Source organism: Pseudomassariella vexata (genome assembly GCF_002105095.1).
Source record: "Pseudomassariella vexata strain CBS 129021 chromosome Unknown BCR38scaffold_4, whole genome shotgun sequence".
NCBI classification, from domain to species: domain Eukaryota; kingdom Fungi; phylum Ascomycota; class Sordariomycetes; order Amphisphaeriales; family Pseudomassariaceae; genus Pseudomassariella; species Pseudomassariella vexata.
The window spans coordinates 203,323-225,736 of NW_024467959.1; the positions used below are offsets into that span (position 1 = coordinate 203,323).

General features: G+C 49.3%; 4 protein-coding genes across 4 annotated transcripts; 1 reads left to right on the forward strand and 3 right to left on the reverse strand.

Moving 5' to 3' along the window:
• Positions 1 to 6,531: 6,531 nt before the first annotated feature.
• On the reverse strand, positions 6,532 to 7,214 carry BCR38DRAFT_302270 (phosphatidylethanolamine-binding protein; the record flags this gene model as incomplete). Its single annotated transcript, XM_040854574.1, has 2 exons — positions 6,532 to 7,037; positions 7,085 to 7,214. Coding segments are annotated over 2 exons (636 nt in total), but the record flags the coding sequence as incomplete, so codon positions are not given.
• A 1,506-nt stretch (positions 7,215 to 8,720) lies between these two features.
• On the reverse strand, positions 8,721 to 9,807 carry BCR38DRAFT_364153 (uncharacterized protein; the record flags this gene model as incomplete). Its single annotated transcript, XM_040857213.1, has 2 exons — positions 8,844 to 9,807; positions 8,721 to 8,768 (listed from the first exon to the last, which is right to left on the reverse strand). Coding segments are annotated over exons 1-2 (948 nt in total), but the record flags the coding sequence as incomplete, so codon positions are not given.
• A 6,715-nt stretch (positions 9,808 to 16,522) lies between these two features.
• On the reverse strand, positions 16,523 to 18,684 carry BCR38DRAFT_509389 (uncharacterized protein; the record flags this gene model as incomplete). Its single annotated transcript, XM_040864993.1, has 5 exons — positions 16,523 to 16,981; positions 17,045 to 17,646; positions 17,714 to 18,398; positions 18,450 to 18,473; positions 18,529 to 18,684. 5 exons carry the CDS (start codon positions 18,682 to 18,684, stop codon positions 16,523 to 16,525), a joined length of 1,926 nt encoding a protein of 641 aa, XP_040717647.1.
• A 1,665-nt stretch (positions 18,685 to 20,349) lies between these two features.
• On the forward strand, positions 20,350 to 21,580 carry BCR38DRAFT_522048 (uncharacterized protein). The gene is made up of 3 exons (XM_040865216.1): positions 20,350 to 20,424; positions 20,484 to 20,724; positions 20,953 to 21,580. The coding sequence occupies exons 2-3, from the start codon at positions 20,546 to 20,548 to the stop codon at positions 21,362 to 21,364; spliced, it is 591 nt and encodes a 196-aa protein (XP_040717648.1). The 5' UTR covers positions 20,350 to 20,424; positions 20,484 to 20,545; the 3' UTR covers positions 21,365 to 21,580.
• Positions 21,581 to 22,414: the final 834 nt, after the last annotated feature.

Below are 22,414 nucleotides of genomic sequence, written 5' to 3' on the forward strand. Positions count from 1 at the left end.
CACACCTCGGTCTCTGTCGTGAAAATGACATATGGTTGCTATCCACGACATCCGTAGACAAGCTAACTTTAAATTAGGTGAAGTGATAATTTTGGCTTGCTACGTTATCATTTGTGGGCTTGGAGCTTGAGATTGATTGATTGGGACTCGGCATGTGCAACTTTCTTTTCTAGGCTTGTTTGAGATATATGAGGCAGGCAACACCTGGTAAGTCACAGACAAACTCGAAATACAGACAATTATGGTCTACTAATGATTCAAGCTGACCTTTACATCCTACTCTTCTACTTGCCGTCACTGTAGATATCTTTTGGCACACGTGGCAAGACCGTTTATTTCCTTGCTAAGGCTCTACAGATGGCAACCCGAGGACCTCTGGAGATGCTCAGCTAATGCAGTATCTCTTCCGTAGACAACAACACACCATGGAAGAAGATTGATTGCGGATCTGCAATTTGACCAGATTCCGTGATTACAAGCCGAAGGAGTGAATAAGCGTTGTATCGGACATACTTGGTATGTATGATTCAAGTTGTTCCCAGGTCTACCGCCGTGGCCTGAGCATAGCCCTGACGGATAAGCTCTTTAGCACGTTCGATTCGAGACTTGAAATCATTCAGATATTATTCCACTACATTAGTTATTTTATTTGTAATTGTAGGACAATCACGAAGTGAACGAAAGCCGCGTTTTCTTAGAGTCGTCTCATATCCCTGTAAAATAGGGTGCTTTGAAAGAGGTGATCAATGCGGTTAGTAGACTATATCAGTGTTCTGCAAACAAACTACAGCTGTGTATGTGCAATATAATTATTATCTGTGGGCCTCAATCGCCTCAGGATCGGCCCAGGGACGGGGACCCGGTGAAGCCCCAGTGTGGCAGCAGCGGGTTGTAGTGCCCCAGCGAAGGGAGAGAGAGGTAGTGATCCGGGGGACAGAGGACCCTAATATGAAGAACAGATCGGCGGCTGAGGTCGTAAAAGCGGTGAACAGTGCACGCGGCAGCACCGATGCAGTGGCGGCCCGCAGGCTGCGCAGTGGCGACACCGTAGTGACGTTTAAGCAGTCGGCCTCAGCGGCGACCACGGACAGCAGGTGGGTGCGTAGTGCCTTCAGCGATAAGGCACTTCTCAACCGCAGAGAAGTTGCAGTGATCGCGAAGGGGCTGCCTGCGAAACGGCTGCGAGAGGTCCACGACGAGAGCCAGCTACTTAAAGACCTGAAGCGGGACAATACAAAGCACCTCTCTAAGGCTAAAAGAAACCTCCCCCGGGCGCCGCAAGCACCGTATGCGGCCCTGATACTACACGTGGATAGCGTGGAGGCGGCGATGGAACTATGCTCCGAAGGGCTTATTTGGGAGGCCCAGATATTCGATTGCGAGCCGTACGACGGCAATCTTCGGGTTCGGCAGTGCTACCAGTGCTACGAATACGGCCATATCGCGAAACACTGCAAGAAGACGGCGCGTTGCGGCGTCTGCGCTGCAACGGCACACCCAGGGGGTGAAAAAGACTGCCCCGAGAAGGCACCTAGCGGCAAAAAACGTTGTGTGAACTGCAAAGGGAAGCACACGGCGTGGGACAGGGACTGCCCTACGGCAGAACAGCAGCGGCTACGCGTACGCGAGGCGTACGCTCACCGCCCCCGACAATTTGAGGTCCGCAGCTACTCGGACGGGTTATCTAGTGAGGACAGGCTCACACCACCTAGCTCATTGACCAGCGACGGGTTTACAGTTGTACGACCCCGGGGCCGCCCCCTGGGCGGATCGCGAGTGGAGCAGGAGCGAACCGAACGGTCTGCGTCAGCAATGCGTAGCTTCCTCACTAAGGGACGTACGAACGAAGATATACCATCGACAGCTTAATGGTAGTCTCTATTCTCTACTGGAATATCGCAGATTCAAAGGCGAACGCAACGCTAGCGCTGGATAAGGGGGGTGACTATGATATAATAGCGGTTCAAGAGCCATGGATCAACCGGCGGACGAAGGCGATTTATTGCCCGAAGTCGTCCAGGTACGAAGTAGTGTACAGCAGCGGCAGAGCTGCGCTATACGTCCATAAACGATACGACGTGGCTACGTTGCGACCCCGTACCGGGATGGACTGGAGCAGTATTACGTTCGGGGCAGGCCCGGACGCCCTTACAATCTGGTCTATCTATTCACCAAACCAGACCGGGAGCCGCTGGGTCAGCCCGCTCCAAGACCTCCCTAATGGGGCGCCGAAGGGGACACAGGTCCTCGTAGGGGACTTCAATACACATCACCCGCTGTGGGACGTCCACGGACGGTCGTCACGGGGCAGCGACAACGTAGTGGAGTTTGCGCGACGCTGGCGATTAGAGCTCGTTACGCCGTTCGGGGAAATCACACGGCAAAGGCACAAACAACGAGACTCAACTATCGACCTAGCCTGGGTGACGAAAGGGGCTAGGATTGATTACGATGGGGACCCGGGCCTAGAGGGCTCAGACCACAGAGCGCAAGTGATTAGGGTAATGTCCAACGGGGAAGCAGTCAAGGAGGGCCGCCGCAGTGTCGAAGGGTGGAACTGGGCGATGGCGGATAAGTGGCTCATCGTAGCCGAATCAAGCCAGAGATTTATGAATTATTTGCCGGTTGAGACGATAACGGAGTTGGACCAGGCTGTTGACTGGGTTATCCGGAACCTCCAAGAGATCGCCGACGTGGCGGTCCCGAGACGCACCGTTGGCCGAGGCGCTGGGGTCCCGTGGTGGTGCCCGCAGGTTAGCAAGGCTTGCGCTGAGACGAAGAGACGACGGCGGGACTACCTCCAGGCAAGGTCGGAGACCAACTGGGACGAATATACAAGAGCCGGCCAAAAACAACGGCTCGAAATCAGCGAAGCGCAGACGCGTAGCTGGCACGAGAAGCTCGAGGGGACGGCGAAGGATCACAAAAGCCTGTGGGCACTGCAGAGGTGGGCTAGGCTACGGAGCTGGGCCCCCCCTGAGGCCCACGGCTTGCCAGATCTCCGGAGGGACGCCGGCGACACACTTACGGCACGTACACATGATGAGAAGGCAAAATTACTAGCTGAGAGGTTCTTCCCAGACCCGTGTATAGATCTATCGGACCTCGATCGCGGCCTATTACAGACGAGACCAGAGCTGAACGTCCCTAGGGAGGTGACCACAATGGATATCGAGTCTATCATCAAAGGAACGGCTGCTCGGAAGGCTCCCGGCGACGACCTGATCCCCACTGGCCTGCTAAAGGCCTGCGGTGAACCCCTATGGGAGATCCTAGCGGATCTGGCAACAGCTAGCTTTAGGCTGGGGTACTACCCGGAGCGCTTCCGCTCAGCGAGGGTGGTTGTTATCCCTAAGCCTAATAAAACGACAGCTCAGAAGCAGACCCCTGGCGGCTGGCGCCCCATTGCCCTGCTTAGCACGGTAGGGAGGGTAATAGAGACGGCGATGAGCCAGCGTATCACCAAAGTAGCTGAGGCGGCCGGCCTACTACCAAACGGCCAAATGGGTAACCGCGCTGGGAGGTCCACCGAACTGGCAATACGTATAGTTGAGGACGTGGTCTATACGGCGTGGAGACGCGGGGGCATCGCCTCGCTGCTACAGCTAGACATCAAGGGGGCATTCGATACGGTCAATTACAGACGGCTGATTTCCATATTAGCCCGGAAAGGCTACCCGGAGTGGGTTCAGGAGTGGGTACGCAGCTTCGTGGAGGATAGAACGGTACGCCTCCGGTTCGATGGCAAGGAGTCAGAGCCAATCCCCCTACGAGCTGGCGTCCCCCAGGGGTCACCGCTATCCCCGATACTGTTTATATTATACATTTCAACGCTGTACGAGGAGCTAGCGGAGAAGCATCCACTACTTTTAGTAGTCGGGTTCGCGGACGACACGAACCTGCTAAGCGTCGGCACCGATCCAGACACGACCTGCCGCCGGTTGGAGAGCGCATGGGCTACGTGTCAGCGGTGGGCAGTGAGGCACGGGATGGAGTTCGCTCCTGACAAGAGTGAGCTAATGCACTTTACTAGGGCCCGAGAGCCCTTGCCGCAAAGTATTCGCCTTGGGGACGCCACAGTGTCGCCGGTAGTCTCAGCCAGGTTCCTAGGAGTCTGGTTCGACCGCAAACTGACATGGCACGCCCATGTTGAGCGTGTTAAAACAAAAATGGCAACTCAAAAGCTAGCCCTGACAAAGCTAGTCAATATGTCGTGGGGCTGCGATCTTATACGGGCGAGGCTGTTATATACGGTGGTTATCCGTAGCGCGATCGCCTTCGGGGCGACTGCGTGGCATACTATAAGTGAGGAACCGGCAGGGCCAGCTAAGAGCCTGATGGGGATGCAGAACGAGTGCCTCCGGGTAGTCTGTGGCGCCCACAAAGCGACGCCGGTTCGCCACCTGGAAGCAGAAGCAGCAATCCCGCCACTAGACCTCTATCTTAGTGCCCGGGCTGCTAAGTTTGAAGAACGGCTACGACTTAGCGGGAAGAGAAATCTGCTTCGCAGCGCGAGCGCTAAAGCGTCACATATACTCCGGCAGGATAGGCCGGCGAAGAGGAAGCAGGCGTCGCAGCTACTCCGACCGGCAGGGTACACTATGGAGAAGGAGGCCCGGGGCTCCGAGTGGATGAGTGAGGAAAAGGAGGTCCCGGCTGCCCTCCTCGACCACTGGAGGAAGAGATGGCTCACCGGAGCAGAGCATCACGATCGCCAGCGACGCGCTATCGCTGAGGAACCGGAGGGCCCTTCGATGCAGATACCGAAAGGGGGCAAGTATTTCGGCCTGAAGCGACTGGAGGCGTCTACGCTGTGCCAGATCAGGACGGAAAAAATAGGACTAGCAGCCTTCTTATTCAAGACAGGGGCTTTTGGCGTGTACTCGCCGCTATGCCGCTGTGGCGATGCCCCTGAGACGGCAGAGCACGTAATCCTCTTTTGCGGGCTGTTGGAAGGACCGAGGGAACGATTACGGGCCGCTATCGCACCACGGCCACTATACTCTCGCAGAGACCTCGCAACGGCAACAGGAGAACCAGTAGTTAGTGGGACTATTGTAAGATGGCTGCTAGGGACGGGTCGGACAGCTTCAAGGCCCAGATAGCATCGATCTTCTCAGGGGGGACTTTGTTGGTAGGTTGAGAACCAACGTAGTATGGTAGTGAACGCAACGCAGTCGCCAATACGGCGAACCGACGACGCAGCGTATGTATTTAGTCCAGCCATTAGGGCACGGTTTGACATACGGGAGTACTAGTAGAGGTACCGGGGGCTTCGAGCCTACGGCGTATTTAATAATAAAATAATTATTATCATTCAGATAAGTACTTCTGTTATAGTGTTGAAGGCATAGTTGCGTTAGCTAATACGATTGATAAGAGATAAACTTCAATGAATTACCTGTGATTAGTGGTTACTATTGAAACTGAGGCAGTATGGGCATTATGAAAGTGATACCGTGCCGGTCAAGGCACTGAGGTCCAATTGACTAGAAGTTACCATCAGCTTGTAAGTAGGTTGCAGAGAGGGAGTCTTCATTTTGAATTCTTCGCTGTGAAGATTCCGTTTTCAAGCAAAGTCAGAGTCTTGACGTCAGACACCGGAGGAGTCTTTACGCCACGACTGTGTCGGGCCTTCCATCTTAACCATAGCAACAACCTCCCACCGGAGCTATCAACCATGGAAGTCACCATCGTGTTTTCCAATAGCCCCCTTCATTTGAGTGCCAAGTTAAAACATATTAATACCTACATCCAACTAATACCTAGCCTACTTTCTTGCATATTGTCAGAGATCTCTTGAACGGGACCGACAACGTAAAACAGTTTAAAGTTTTACTTGAGCACCAGCAGCATGCTATGTTAATTTCTAGCGCCAAAGTCTCTGCTTCCGATGAAACCAACGATATCCCTTCAAAGTTAGTAGCAATCCCCGGGGAAGGAAATGGTCCGATCACCAGGAGTTTCCTGGTAATTAATGCTTTCATCATCATCCGCGACCAGTATATCCTTTGCCACCTTTGAGCGAGATCTGCCTCGCTTCATGCCCCGACACTGGAAACCGAAAACATATGATAAACCAGTGTTCAGATATTCCTATCGAAAACCTGGTACACAAGCTTTTTGTCTTGCCGAACGACTTGCAAAATGAAGCCCTTTAGCTCCTGAGGATACGTTACACGAAATCTTGTCATTGTGGAGGAAGTGAAAGCAAGAGGTGATAGAAATTCGGTACTGCTAATATAGATAGATCCAAGCATAACATAGTCAATACAAGTCACGATTACTAATCTACGACAAGCAGCCTTCTCCACCATAGTCTCAAGGGACACTATATTCGATATCCTCGTACTTAACGCATCTATAGCAACCCGGCTAAGCCAAAGAAGCCCCCACCCATTGACACCCGCGCTAACCCTGTAGCCACAACCGGCGCCGTGCCCGTAATCTGCTCGCTAATCTGTCAGCATTGCCGGTTCCGGTCCCTGTTCCAACGGCACTCCCAGACTCATTCTACCCCTTCGCCCCCTCGAACACCGCATCCCCATTGCCCCCAGGAAACTCCCCTCCCGCAAGCGCGACGAAATCCCCCGGCACGCTCTGCTGGCTTGATACATAATAAAACTCTCCCGCCGCAGGTCTGGCTAAGCCCGCATCCTTGATGAAGTTATCCAAATTGAAATCCGACCGATTCTCGTTACTAAATCCAGAATACGCATCTGGTATCGCAAAATTCTCCGGCTGCGCAAACGCATACAAAATATAGCGATGCGCGCTGGAAGTCGATGGAGGGGCCGGGCCCCTGTAGGGAACTTGCGCAGGGGTGGAGTTGATGAGGGCACGACCGGTTTGGGGCGATGAGGCTGTGGTATTTTGTGTCATACTTGTTGCGAGCCAGTGGAGGAAGAAGCGGCGCGTGGGGTTGGACGGGGTGGGGGCGTCCGGGTCAACCATGAGAATCAGGTATTGGCCCTTGTAATCAGCCACGGATTGATATTTGGCTGGCTCGAGGGCGAGGGTGGGCTTGGTGCTTGTAACTGTTGTGTCTGTTAGGCTGCGGGTTGGGAAATTAGAGCATACTAACTTTTGGCCCCGAAGAGCTGGCCTTCTTGGACGACAGTGGTGTTGCCATTGTGTGTGTAGGCTAAACTCAGCTCAGTGTGGTTGCCGCTGTCCACAAACCCGAATTCGGGAGGTGGAATGGCCAAGGCCACCGCCAGGAAAGTTGCAAACCAGAATGTCAACAACATGATGGTTATCTCGACTATTCTTGGCTAGGGGAAATTTCCAACGGATGAATGCTAGTGAATCATAGTGGATGAATTATAATATGAAATCCATCACATTTGAAGGGGATCGATACGCTCCTCGGCCAGACGCTTGCTCTTAACGTCATCACCAACGCCTGTCCATGAAACACCAAGCGTGTCAGTCGCGATTGAGCCCACTGATCTTAGCACCTACCTAGCCAAACCTTAGAAAAGAAGTAAAGACGACGTTTAATTGGATACAGGGTAAGACTCTGTACCCCATTGGGATATCTTGGCATGATTCGAGACGATTCTCACACAGGTTGGTTTACGGTCAGCATGCGGTTTATATGACAGACCAAACCATGTTGATAAAGTTCATTGCATGGCTTCATCCCAATCATTATTGTACAGCTCATGTGAGTAACACCTGTTGTTTCGAGATATCATTATCAATACGGTGAAGGTGAAACAGTGTAGTTGGAATCTGTGGTTGGAAATTAATCATATGGAAGATGCTTCTCGTGCAATGATAAGAATAAATAAATGAACCGCCCGACGCGGCTTAAGGGCCCGCTATATCATCTATAGCCCCTTAAGGGAGTACTTGTAGAGGTACCGAGGGTTAACACCTACGGCGTATTTAAAAAAAAACAAAACAAAATAAATAAATACTGATTCTCTTAAGTTGTGATGTCTTCGTATCTGCAAGGTTTTAAGCCCTTTTTTATCTTATGCACTCTACTACGGGGTGAACAATAGAGGCATATTTCCAATTGTCATCACAGACAGGTCGCTGCTGAATCCGAGCTAAGAGTGACACAAAGCTGGATGTGGAACTCACGGTCAGCCCTCTAGAATGTGGACCGTGTCTACTTGAGGTTTCGCTTTTGGGACAGAATACTGGGCTTATAATTCCTTGGAATGGCCCTCCGTCCGTTGTGCTGGCCCAGACTAAAGCAGCCATACAACTAGGCTAATAAAGCACCAACTCCGGTGCGTAAAAGACACCATATACGGTATATAACCCTCGGTTTGACTACGACATACTATAAACCATGCTGTGAAAGTAAGGCTTGGCGATTCCTAGGATGTATGAATTACAAATTTCAGTGCCGTTCATTCACTTATGTAAGAAGATGAAAGGGGAAATTATTGATCTACGGCAAAGTTTGTGCTCTGAGAGCCGTGCACTGGCAATGTCTTCCTCGTCATATCTACCTCACGTCTGTGTTCAAGAATATTATACAAATTAATTGAAACCTGTAACATGAAATCCAATAAAGATACTTGATTAGGGTCACTTCTTATCTTAATTATATAACACCTCTCAAAGCAATTTGCAAAGAAAAATTAGCACCAATCGTTGCTGAAATTTCAATAGGTGCAACCCCTGAAAGACAGCTACATTTGAAGAAAACCACGATCTCCGGCAGCCCTTATTTGTATGCTACATATTAAAAGATCAAACCAGCTTCTTCTTCCCGTGGATTTCATCAGGTTTCCTGACTGCATAAGCTTCGAATATTGGAGTTAGTATCTTGGATCAAATGTATTTCAAGAATGAATACGGATAGCTTAGGGCAAACTCACCTTTGATGTTAGGCTCATTCCACGACTTCCCATGATATAACAACGTCGTCGCCCCCGCGAACACCACATTGTTCTCCGTCAGTATAAATTCTTCTATCCCCAACCCTGGTGCCATGAAATGCCGGCAAATCTCATCCAACTCCAACCTCTCTACCTTACCCGGACCGTCATGCATCAATGCATCCTTCGCCAACGCATACGCCACTGGATTCATTAAAACCCCCTCATGCGTATAAAACCCACCCGCAGGCTTCCGCGGACACACATCCTGTATCTTGACATTACTCACCCCCGCCCCATGATTGTCCATCAACGGTGACGACGCCCCTTCGCCAGACTGCGGCTGCACAATATTATCCGTCCCGGAATAGATGATTGTAGTAGGAACCCATGCCGAATCACCCCCATCCGCCCGCATGGCAGCGACTAGTTTGCTATGATAAGTACTCTGCCGCCAAGCAGGCGGCAGCGGCGCCACAGCCATGAACTCCGTAAGTACAGTTCCATGATACCCGGGCGAGAAGGCGACATGATCAGACACGAGCTCTCGTATCGAGGGCCAGAATTTATACGCCCACTGCGCATCAAGGTTTCCCTGTGAAAATGCCAGCACAGCGATTCGCCGGTTGTTGCAGATGGACGACAGGTAGGAAATCGCGTAGGCGACGTACTCAGCGTTAGTCTGCACGTCGTCAAGCGAGTACTCGGGGATATTGAGCCAGACGGGGTCGCCGAAGGAGGTTTGTGGGTTTTGGAGCAGTGGGATGAGGTTCCCTGCGAAGGTGACGTAGCCGGGGTTTCCTGTCCCGCCGACTAGGAGGATAGGCTGGGCTGCATTTTGGCCGCCGTATAGGAAGTCTTTAGGTATGTGCAGAGCGCTGCGAAGTTTGGACTCCGGCATGCTGTAAGATACATCTTCTGTAGATGCTTGTGGGTATATCTGGTCTAATGGCTCGAGAGGGTTGGAGTTGGAGTCGCTCGCTGCGCCGGCGAGGGTTTCGGTTATGTACGCGCCTAGGCCGTTGATGCTGAGGGTGGAAAGGCCTGAGGAGATGAGGTGTTCGGTTGCTTCGAGGATGCTAGGTGGCGGGTCCCTGGTGTAGATGTCTGAGAGTGTGGAGAATGCCTCTTCGATAGAGGATGAACTATTGTTCAGGGATGGCGATTGCAAGTTGTCGAAAATTGGTGGATAGATTGGTGGGTCGGCGTCTGTAGATTTATGGGCTCCTGTCGAGACGTAAGTTGGTCTTTGAAGACCGAACATGCTCGTGAACAGCAGAAAACCTTTTACGCTGTCCATGGCCAAGAAGTGCGGCAGTTTAAGTTGTTGTATCAATCAGTGGGCTAGATAACACTGCTCTGTGAGTGATTACTTGTTATATATACATCAAAGTAGTCATCTAATACTTGGTAAACGCTGGATATTGAGAAAAAGTCTCGGCAGAGATATTAGTGATAAATAGAAAATTCCACCAGGCCACGAGGTTCCCTCACAACTATGAAGTTCACCGAGAGCTATTGGGGTTATGACGCTTTATTGGTGCACATAGACTCCATTTGTAGAAATTAGCGGCACCCTTTATCTGCTTGTGATCCCAGTGCCTAGGCGTACTACTCTACCGTGTTACTAGTTGTACACGCAAGTAGCCTTGTGCTGTCCCAAAACCTGGCAGTGTACATCTGACCTTGTGGCCTATTGGTACGATTCCCGTCGAACCTGGTCTACTCTTGTGGGTAGTACACAAGTCGTATCCTATCGGAAACGTGGGACTGAGCTCCACCCGAAGTAGTGTGACTGAAATCTCCGAGCCAATAGTAAGTGCTAAGCCCCTAACCGCATTGACCACCTTTTTGCATGCACCCCTATTTTGCAGGGAAATTCTACGCCTCAACAACAATACGTCTCTCAATTAACCTCGTATTAAGTTACTCTCTAACCACGTACAAATTAGCGAATGTAATAGAGTACACTCCCGACGATTTTGAGCAGCGAATCGAACGCGCTAAAGAGCTTATCTATTAGGGCTATTCCTAGGCCGTAGTAGCCTATCGGTACGGTATTAAGGGGACTATATTGTCCTACCCTATTCGTTACGGTAATTCGCACCGCGACGCGGCCTCCGGGTAACAAAAGTTGACTCTAGAGCAAGAGGAGGTTATCGTGAACTGGATCCTACACGAAGAACTGTACGGACGGGCTCCTAGCAAGTGTTATATAGCCGACTTTACTACCAAAATTCTCCTTACTCAAGGTGTTACAGGCGAAGGTGGTCGAATATTTGTGAGGTTGTAAAAGCATGCCATTCTATCTAGTTGTCACGACCTGGGTTGCATCGCATTGGTATAGACCTCGATTAGGTGCTATCGACGAAGATTCTACTCTAAGGAGCGAAGGAAAGAAGATGACAACTTAGGTTTGAGGGAGCGCGACTAAGTCATCCACGCTTGGCGGGGCTCCTACAAGGGTTATGATTGGCTTCCCATCTCACACTGCCACGGCAGGTGTTCCAGCTGTAAGTCACCTGGTTGTAGGGAGTCTGCGAGGGTTGACCGTCACAGATTGTGCCTGGCCTCTACTTACACCGTATCTACTGTTACAGAGACGAAGCCTAGGGGTACCGAATAGCGACTCCTTATCCTCGACGGCTACTAGATATATATTTATACCGAATCTATATAGAAAGCTTACTCTAATATAGTCGCCGTGCTCTATTTACCCTTACACTATAGTAACGATCTCTAGTCGTACGATATCGGGCCGTTCTTACCTTTAAAGACCTACTATCGCTAAGAGCTTAGGGCTTACACTTCTGTTAGGCAACCTTGGTGGGCTTTGCCAAGACCACCAAGGTTACCACGTGACTTAGCCCTTCGGGACTAAGTCCAACCTTCGTGCTCCATAGGACTAGATAGAATGTCATGCTTTTACAACCTCACAAATCTTTGACCACCTTTGCGTGTAACAACTTCCTATAAGGCTATAGCACTAATTTACAAGTAAATTATACTAGGAGTATATCTACGTGCCTCGGAGAGAGCCTTTACTACGGAGAATATCAAATCTAGCTAGCAGAAGATTAGTATTGACGACGGGCAGTGAAACCACCCGCAGGTTCAAGGTATGATGATGATGGCAACGGATAACAAGATCCTCAAGAAGACCTTAGTATCCGGGAGATGGAAAAAAATAACAAGATCGAGATGTCACAGCGCTGGCGATTACAGAGCCACATAGTGCTGTATATAGCAGTTAGTGGGACTAAACGTCAGTAACACTGACATTTCTAGATCTTTTGGTCTATTGGCCTAGGGGCTTGGTCCTCCTCTTGTGACAATTATGTCAGTGTTAACGGTGTACGGGTGTCGGCCCTCGTCATAGACGAGAGGGTTCGAATCGTGGTTGTGCAGCCACATGCGAGACGGTCGACAAGCAGGCATACCGAGGCATGACCAAGTATGGCCTACCAGACTGTGGCTGTGCGCGACAGCGGCAACTACCTCCTAAAGTATGCTGACAAGTGCGGGGTTATACACATGTGACGGTAGTCTGCTATGTGTGTGCCTTGTGCTTGGTGGTCTTAATGACTGATACGATGTCCCTGCACTAGTAAAGGGAGACTCCCGTAGAGGGATGTTCCCGTAAGCCCGGATTGCCCGGAGAGGGTCCGTGAGGCTCAGAGTTCAAATAGTGCTAACACGTCTATTAAAGAGTTTTGGGGTCGAGCCTTATAGACGGGGGATAATTGTCACAGCGCTGGCGATTACAGAGCCACATAGTGCTGTATATGGTCTATTGGCCTAGGGGCTTGGTGTCAGAGAACAGAATGCCATAGGCACCAGTGGGTGTCAGGACACTGAACGCAGGACACCGGTGGGCCGCCGGAGGGGTGTTTCGGACAAAAGACTCCCGAGTCATGATTACAATCTATGTGAAGCTTTGGGATGACGAGAGTCAAGATCCTTGGCATCGCCGACCCTGCTGTTATGCCGGGTCCAAGCGGCGGCCTAGCTATCTGTATAAGGACCATCTCGAAGTAGGATAGGGAAGGAGTTGTCAGAGCCACAAGTGTCATCCGAGGCGGGCCGGCTTCCACCAGGTAGGAAGCCGTTTGTGGCGGCTAGAGAGCCGCTTGTGGCGAATGAGAGCCGTTGAAGCCGTTTGCAGCGGATAGGGAATCGCTTGGTTGCAGATAAGGAGCCGCTGTCCAAGATATTGGCCGAAGTCGGAGGAACACAGACATACGGAAGCAAACATCCAGAATCCAAGAGAGAACCTCGGCTGGCTATAAGTAAGGAGTCGAGACGGAGGAAGATAGAGAGGGCAGAGATCAATGCATCACCGTGGGCACCCCTACCTGAGACCGCCAGTGACCACCCGGTATTACGTAGGAGGGACGCCCGTTACTCCCCATCACTCTGTACTATTGCCTTCGGTCTAGCCGTACCCTGACACTTGGTCCTCCTCTTGTGACATAAGAGCTTTGCCCTGATCAGAACAACAAGTACCTCAACAGGTACTAACAACTAAAGCCTCAACAGGCACAAGAAGATCTATAGGGGAACATAAAGTACCTCAACAGGTACGTCAGACATTTAATGCCTGTCCAAGTAAAGAGAAATTGGTTCAGATTACTGTGGAAAAGGCCGCTTGATTTTCTATCTTTTTCTCAAGAGAGTGACTACGTACATAAGGTCTTAAATACCCTTCAAGAACGCGCTTACATAATTCGTTTGAATATCGAAAAAAACGAAAACGAGCACCCAAAAACCCTAACCCCACGTCAGTATATAGCCCGTAAGCTCCGAAGGACTAGTCGACGTATCTTATAATCCTACGGAGCCTTATATACTAGGTACTCCGCCTTATATATTATAACCTGCAGTTAATTTTACTCCTTAGAATACCTAGTAATTGTTACACGCAAAGGTGGTCAAAGATTTGTGAGGTTGTAAAAGCATGACATTCTCTCTAGTCCTATGGAGCACGAAGGTTGGACTTAGTCCCGAAGGGCTAAGTCACGTGGTAACCTTGGTGGTCTTGGCAAAGCCCACCAAGGTTGCCTAACAGTAATTATCTAGCTAACTATAGTTAATAGAGAAAGCCGAGGGCGGGGTTCTCGTAAGATTCGTACCCTAGTAGGAAAGGCGGGCAATGTGAAGGTCAACCCTCGCAGACTCACTACAACCAGGTGACTTACAGCTGGAACACCTGCCATGGCAGTGTCAGATGGGAAGCCAATCATAACCCTTGTAGGAGCCCCGCCAAGCGTGGACGACTTAGTCGCGCTCCCTCAAACCTAAGTTGTCATCTTCTTTCCTTCGCTCCTTAGAGTAGAATCTTCGTCGATAGCACCTAATCGAGGTCTCTACCAATGCGATGCAACCCAGGTCGTGACAGGCAAGGCCCTTATACTCTACTCTAGGCCGCCGAGATAGCTAAATTACGTATCGAAAACGAGCAACTATATAAAGAACTCGATAAATACGCTCTAGATGTACGCTAGCCCGTCTAGCCTAACCCGAATAAAGTGTTCGTTAACTTATTAGCGATCCGAATAGCCTAGGATAAGCGAAACAAGCGAATACGGCTTATTTTACTAGATGAGTAGTTAGAAACTAATACTTTTCTCGAAGGAAGGGTTCCTCCTCAAAAGAGGGCTCGAAAGAACATATCTAAATCTTCAGGCGCTTAAATTAAGTATATTTTGTATAACGTGGTTTAACACCGAGTCGCGCATGTCACCGAGTCGCGCACTTTTTCAACTTTTCCAACCTTTTGACTTCAACACTTATTTCCTCAACAACAACACCATGTCAGTTCAAACCCAAGAAGCCAAAATCAACCTTGCCATCGAAGCTATCCGATTGACCAAAAATATGAGCCAACGTCGAGCAGCAAAGCTATACGGTGTACCCGAGTCCTCACTCCGTGACAGAATCCACGGTCGCACCCCACGTACCGAAATCTGGCCGAATAGCGCACTACTCGCCAAGATAGAGGAAAGAGCTATTGTTCAGCATGTACTTGACCTAGATTTGAGAGGGTTTCCTCCCCGGCTAGAGGGTGTGGAAGATATGGCCAATTCCATTCTTGCGACGCGGGGTACCCGACGCGTCGGCAAGCTCTGGGCGCATCGCTTTGTAAAGCGAACCCCAGAGTTACAGACGCGTTTTTCTCGCTCGTATGACTTCCAGAGGGCCCTCTGCGAGGATCCAAAGATTATTGAGGACTGGTTCCGGCTTGTATCGAATATGAGGGCCAAATACGGGATCCAGGACTGCGATATGTGGAACTTCGACGAGACGGGCTTTATGATGGGCGTTATTCAACGCTCGATGGTCGTTACCTCGTCTGAACGGAATGGGCCACGGCGATTACCTGTGTCAATTCGGAGGGTCGCGACATCCCGCCATTTCTGGTAATTCAAGGGAACTATCACCTTGCTAATTGGTATACTGAGGGGGACCTACCAGCCGATTGGGTAGTCAAACCGACCGAAAACGGGTGAACGAACAACGAGACTGGTCTAGACTGGATCAAACATTTCAACAAGCACACTATCTCGACCAAAAAAGGCGTGTATCGGCTGTTAGTATTGGACGGGCATGAGAGTCATACATCGGCCGATTTCGAGTCTTATTGCAAGTCTAACGGCATTGTTACTATCAGTCTGCCCCCGCACTCGTCTCATCTGACCCAGCCACTTGATGTCGGGTGCTTTGGGGTCTTGAAACGTATATACGGTCGAGAGATTGATATATTTATCAAATCCCATATTAACCACATTACTAAGGTCGAGTTCTTTATCGCCTTTAAGGAGGCTTATTTAAAGACAATAACCGACAAAAACATCAAGGCAGGGTTTCGAGGGGCCGGCCTAGTCCCCCATGACCCTGAAGCCGTTATCTCGAAGCTGGATGTTAGGATTCGGTCGCCTACACCAGTTAGCCCCTCTCTTCTAGATACTGACCCTTGGGTTTCGCAAACGCCAAATAACCCGACAGAGGCTCTCTCGCAGTCCGATTTTGTCAAACGCCGAATCGCCAGACATCAGGGAAGCTCTCCGACCCCGATTTTTGATGCTGTTGGCCACCTTGCGAAGGGTATAACTCGATTAGCCCATGAGAATACCCTCTTGAAGGCTGAGTGCTCCACCCTTCGCAAGGCAAATGAGGCACTAAGCAAGCGTCGGAGGGCAAAAAAATCGCGTGTCCGGCAAGGAGGTGCACTTACTGGCGAGGATGCCCTGGACATTTTGGCCCGGAAGGACGCGGAGGCCCAGGTAAAGGAGGACAAGCGCTCTAGGGGGGGTAAAGAAAAGGCTGGTCCGTCGACTGTACGACGATGTAGTAAGTGTAAGAAGACCGGACATAATGTAAAGACTTGTCAGGTCGAACTATAATTGTCAGATGTATATAGCTCTGAATAAATTTCAATAAACTTTAGTCTGTTGTGGCTTTTTAATTGAACTTGAAATTATAGTGTGGTAAAAAGTGCGCGACTCGGTGATATGCGCGACTCGGTGTTAAACCACGTTATAATAAATACGGACGAAGTATTGAGGTTAATCTAGTTGGACCCTACAAAATGGGGGTGCATGTAAAAAGGTGGTCAATGCGGTTAGTAAATTCGCCTGGCACCAATTTACATGTGTAAGCTTCAAACAAAATCGAAGTCTCTAAACGAAGTTTCCCGTATGCCTCGTATGCTCCTTCTGCTCGTCCATCTCAAATCCGACATCCGGTCTGCTATCATGCAACGACATGTATCGTCGGGATTTTGGCCTTCTTTGAGGACTCGGTCCACTCTGTCGAATCTGTGGGATCTTGTTGGTGAACGGGACTGAGTCACCCTTTCGCTTACCATTAAACGACTTTGGGAACGGCAAATGGGCTACGATCAATACTACTGAGTAGCATATGAGGATCACTGGGACTGGCCACGGGCTAGAGAGGAAATTGACAAGCAGAATCTCACTTGTGGCCAAGAGATTCGTCAATGTAAGGCCAACACCGGTGGAAATGAAGAACGCCGTGCGATAGATGTTGAAGGATACCCAGCCTTCGCGTTTTGAAATGGCGTGCAAGAGGGTAATGAGGCTAATGACCATACCGGCAGATATATATGTGTAGATGAACTGGCATCAAAGTCAAAAAGCAGTCCGTTGACAGGTGAGAGAAAAGGTGATCGGTTGACTTACAATGAGTTTGAACTCTGTCTTCCTGGAGTAAATTGCTACATTCTCCAATGAAGAAAGGTTGAAGGTCGCACTCTCAACTGGCCCATGGATGCCAAAGAATGCTTGGATATTCTCAAGCACAGTGAGTACAATGTCTTTGAAGCTATCCGTGAAACGGTCGACAGTCGGATCGTCCACAGGAACGCCAATAGACCAGAACATGTCTGGTATCGTGCTAATGTTTGCAAAGGTCGTGTTCAAGTGTGTCCACGTTTTGAGGGTATCATTCGGCTTATATAACACCAGCTGATCTACCACAATGGACCTAATCTTGCCGATGACCTCTTGAGTAGTCAAAGTACTCGGGGCGCGAACATCTTCAAAAACACCGTTGAGGGCGCTGTTGGCGGAAGCTGATGATTCGAGGATTTTCCAAATAACAACAAATTTGTTTGTGCCTTCCAACAGGACGACGAGAGCCATGTGAAACGGCAAATGGAAGAAGACCCAAGCCGTGCGACGTCGGCTGGTTGTCTCCGAGTGGTGGTCCAAGTCGAAATATATCTTGAAGATGATGTAGATCAATCCGATGGCGCAACCGATGATCGCGATCAGTGCCGGAGCTGGTGTTACACGTTAGAATCTCCATGATGGACTTGGTACAATGGTGAAGAAGAAAGGGTATCTCACACCACCCGATAGCCAATGAATCTGCTAGAGGGGATTTCTCCTGGACCAAGAGATTAATGCCTCTGATCATGATAATAATCCCTTCACCCAATATTATAAGCGTCAACTGGTTCATGCGCGCCTCCAAGTTTGTCCCTTTGAAGCTGAGAGGGTCCGATAGACGGGAATATTCCAACTGAAGGATCACTTCCACAACTCCGACAACATTCCATGCAATTAAAGCATCGCCGGGAATATTATCCACTCCAAGCATGAAGGAAATCCCGAAGTATATGGTGGCAGCTGCCACAAGCGTCCCGATAATGAGCAGCAAGACCATCTTCGCCCTGCGGCGTGCGTACTTCCGCGCCTGAAACAGCATAGTCGCATATTTCACCGCGAGCACGAGTCTCGAAGCCATCAGAAACAGAGATGCCATGCGGAAGATGGCCTGATAATTAGGACTAGGGGTGAACACCGTGCCTAGCTCTGCAAAACCGACCATGACGCCAAGATCGAAGGCGCAGGTGATGCGCTCAAAGATACTGTCGCCCGAGAAGCGAGCATCGAAGAAGGTGCTTTGGATCCATGTTGTCCAGAGGAGAAGGACGAAACCAATGAAGAGGGAGAGGGCTTTCACGTCGATGATTTCGTGGTATTCGGTGAAGACGGTTAGGTTGGCTACGAACCAGAGGTCGTAAAAGAGCTAGAGAGCATATTGGTCATGCAGAATTAATATAAGCGAAGGCGTACATACTTGAAAACTATGGCCACTCTCGTGCTGTCATCGTATCAGCGGGTCGATGTCTTATTTTCAGAGTATGTGGCTTTCGTACCGGAATGAACTCCGAGTCCGAAGTCACAGATGGTGACAGACTTTCAGAATCTTTAGATCCCTTGGTCGATCCTTCCGGTCCCAGCCGTTTTCGTGCAACAGTGCTGTTGATGATCTCGAGCCTGGTGACTGTATATTGAAGTTCGCTGTCTGACATGTTTACGATTTCGGCGTAACTGTCAATCACGAAACAAGATAATGGGGATAATATTTAGATTAACTGCATATTGATGAAAATATAAATTACCGAGATATTTATGGAGGTAACTTTTAATGATTATATCATTGACTTGCTTCGTCTGATCTGGTGGATCGCCCTGCGTCATAACGTACGGGCTATGGGAAAGTAAGCTTCGATCTCAGATCTGCCTCGAGAGGCTCGAGCCATGAAACATGTGCTTAGCCGCATTTCATATTTGCGTTCGCCTCTCCAATAGCCGAGTAAGATGAAGCCTTTAGCCGAGCTTTTGAGGGGGATGCTGGAGCATAGATATGCAGGATACCTATCTGAGTGATCCATGCCTTTCCATGACTCCAAAAGATTTCATGTCTCGGATCCTTCCCGGATAACACGGCCATGTCTATTGAAGTCTAATGCACTATTTCGTATTTTATATTCATTAGATCGAGCTCGAGGACAAATATCGACATGGTTTAAGTCTTTGGACACTGAGGGAGCCAGCCCGAGCTTAAATACAAGCTGCTGAATGATTCCATCTAAGCCCCCGAAATTTGAATCTCCTCGACAAACTGTTACGTCCAGTAGATTTGATGATCTTCTGTAGTATTGTGCGTAGGCAAGGGTTATTGCTTCCCATTTTTCATTTCACCACAAGCTGGTCCTAACATTCCGATAGTTTGCTAGGTTAGGCTTTCTATATTGATCACCTGGTGACGGTTGAAATTTGACCTGGTATAGCAACTGATACTAATGCTTATATCATGAAAAGCTGACTTGATATGTATAAACCTTACAACCTGTCGGGGCGTTTCTGTGAACGTCTTGAAGAGGCTGTATCTACTTGTGACACATCTTTAATAGATCAATGCAATTTGTACAGAATACATTACACTTTAGGATTGAATGCCTCCATGTCTTTCCAGTATTTAAAGAGAGAAATCAATGTCACCCTCTGCTATTGCCTTATGGATGAATTAATCTGACTATGTCGGCTATTCTAGACTGCATCTACGTTTGCTCATCTCAAGTAAGCCTTCTAAATCATGCTTGCGTCCCTTTCATGTGCATGTAAACACAGTACTTAGTTTTGCGACTTCCTTCAGACGTATTCTTCAGACTGCACTAACCTCCCACATCGTTCCCCTATTATGCCAGAGGTTGACACATCATCCAGAGAAGTACTATTGCTAATCTCTAAGCTGAACTCCAAATATGATTCTTCATAATATTAATAATATAATCTCACTACCTTAGTACATCATGGATAATAGATAGCGGGACACTGGCTTTGGTAGCAGCGCTGACTGGGTGACTGGTTGGATGCCGACCTGTCTGCTGGACCAGAAGCCTCCCCCTGTCAACCCAACACCCGGTAAAACAGAAAATTGGCCAGGGTTTGGCATGTTTTGAAGTCCTTTTCTATACTTATCTTTAGTTGGGGCTATCTGAAGTTGAAATAGGTACACCCTTTTCCGAAGTTTTACCCCTATACCGGGCAAAACACCAAGGAGACTGTAGACTCTGGCAGCTTTATCAACCGGAATAACCTCACACAACTCCGTGGTTTTTCCGTCTGGTGCTTGCCCATAACCCGATCCATTGCTTCCCAAACCCGACTTACCAAATCTCATCCTACAATCATCCAAACTTCCCCATTACCTCAATGTCAACGTCGGAAAGCGTTCTGGTCGCACAAACCACAGTTTCTGCATCAAGGTACTACGATATTGACACATGCTAATTCCTCTATAAAATTAATAACAGATGAATTCAAGGTGACATTAATTTGGCAGACACGAACACCAACGTTCCCGATAAAGACTCCACATCGCAAACCATGGCCGACGGCACGAAGGACAGCACGAAGGATAAGTGGACCACAGACGTCACTAACAAGATGCTCTTCACGATCCTGTCACAGAACAACCCGGATCTCTCCGTCTCCGGTTGGAAGGACATCATCGACAAGATGAACATGGGAGTCCCATCTGGTACCTACACCGGGCCTGCTCTCAAGTAAGTCTCATTTTGCCATTGTTTGTTACAGCATTCTTCCTCGACGCGTTCTTCGTTCTTTCCTGTAACATTACGGGACATGTTCGCGTGTTGTTTCAGCGTGTCGTTTTAACGTCACTTCCACATCATGTCCACAAATATAACAATCGCCCTTGCGCGTCCCTTGCACATCGCGTTTCGAATTTCAATCAATAAATTCACATTGGAACCTTTGCTAACTATCTACAGGCAGCAGTACGGCAAGCTCAGAAAGCAGTTTCTTGACGCCAACCCCGGCATGCCTGCTACTGGTGAGGATTCGAAGACCACCGCCACCCTCGGCCCCGAGAAGCGCGCCCGCAAGACCGTTGACAACGGCGATGATGATGGCGACGAGGCCAAAAATGAAGATGGCGAGGGATTTCAGCCTAAGAAGAAGAGAAAGGTTCTTCTTACTAAGGCCACGGGCAAGGAGGACGGTGACGGAGATGATTCCAAAGATGATGCCAAAGACGAGGACGTCGAGGTTGAGGAAGAGAAGCCCAAGAAGAAGGTGGCTGCTCGCAAACCCCGCGCTACCAAGGCCAAGAAGGAGGTCAAGTCCGAGGAGCAGGTTAAGGATGAGGTGGCCATTAATGATGATGCTGAGATGGATGTTTAAATGGCATGCGTGGTCAGCTGTGTCCATCTTTCTGAAGCACAGCTGGGTCAACAAGTTGACATGAAGAAGAGGGTATCATGATGATCATATTGGGGATCGTTGAAGATATTAAGGCTGTTGAGGTCGGATTAACTTGCTTTTCACGACACTAAGAACACTTCTCAGTGAGAGAGTATCAATGATAACATGCACATACATCATCCGTGTTATTTCCACATACCTGCATTCACGCTATTTTAGTGGTTGCTTCCACCTAAGTTAACCTTGGGCTCACTTGTGTTTCTACTGCTACTGCGAGTGTCGCAAGAAGTAGCATATTTGTCCCACCATAAGAAAGGGATTGACATGAAGGGCAGAGGCCATGATTAACCCCTTATTAGCACTAGCCAGTGCTCTGGTGGTACCTTTACGCTCCTGCAGTGCCATGAAGCATTAAATGGGCTTAGGCTGAAGGTCGCTGTATTAGCTGTTTTCGCTGAATTAAATGCACATCAAGTGGTTTCGCACCTCATCAAATGAATCTGGTAGCACCTAGTTCTTGGTTCATGGTTATTTTCAAATCCCAGAATTTCTCTAGCTTGCCTCCATTCTGTCAAGCGACGTACTTTGAAATTCCGAATTTGAAGGCGCTAGTTTACACTAATCTGGTTTCCTCTCATAAACACAGTTAATATCCACTCAGCATACGTTCAAGTAATGTTCCAGCTGGGTTTGTTTGCCTCTTGCTTTGTGCGTTCACGTAGGGAAGCGGATTGAGCAGCACAGGAAATCGCGAGGTCACCATACCGCGAAGCTAGTGGCATCTGGGCATCCGTCCATCCAATCTAGTTACGATAGGTTTAGAAGGCTGCAAAATGATGCTTGGAGCAGGGACCTTGGCAGGGACCCTGGCAGTTTGACGGGCCAGACTCCCGGGACTGTACTAGAAGCGGGGATCTACCAACTGCGTGGATGCTTAACTACATTTTTCAGGTATTGTCAGTCCTACATCGTCTACTTCACCGAATCTGGGTTCAGTGTGTCAGCGGACATTTATTTCACTTCAATTCG

Bases quoted from the DNA above. Each gene is read 5' to 3' on its own strand.
- BCR38DRAFT_522048 (XM_040865216.1), top strand. From the start codon at position 20,546: ATGGCCGACGGCACGAAGGACAGCACGAAGGATAAGTGGACCACAGAC. The intron at 20,725-20,952 runs GTAAGTCTCATT...AACTATCTACAG, and splicing joins TACACCGGGCCTGCTCTCAA to GCAGCAGTACGGCAAGCTCA.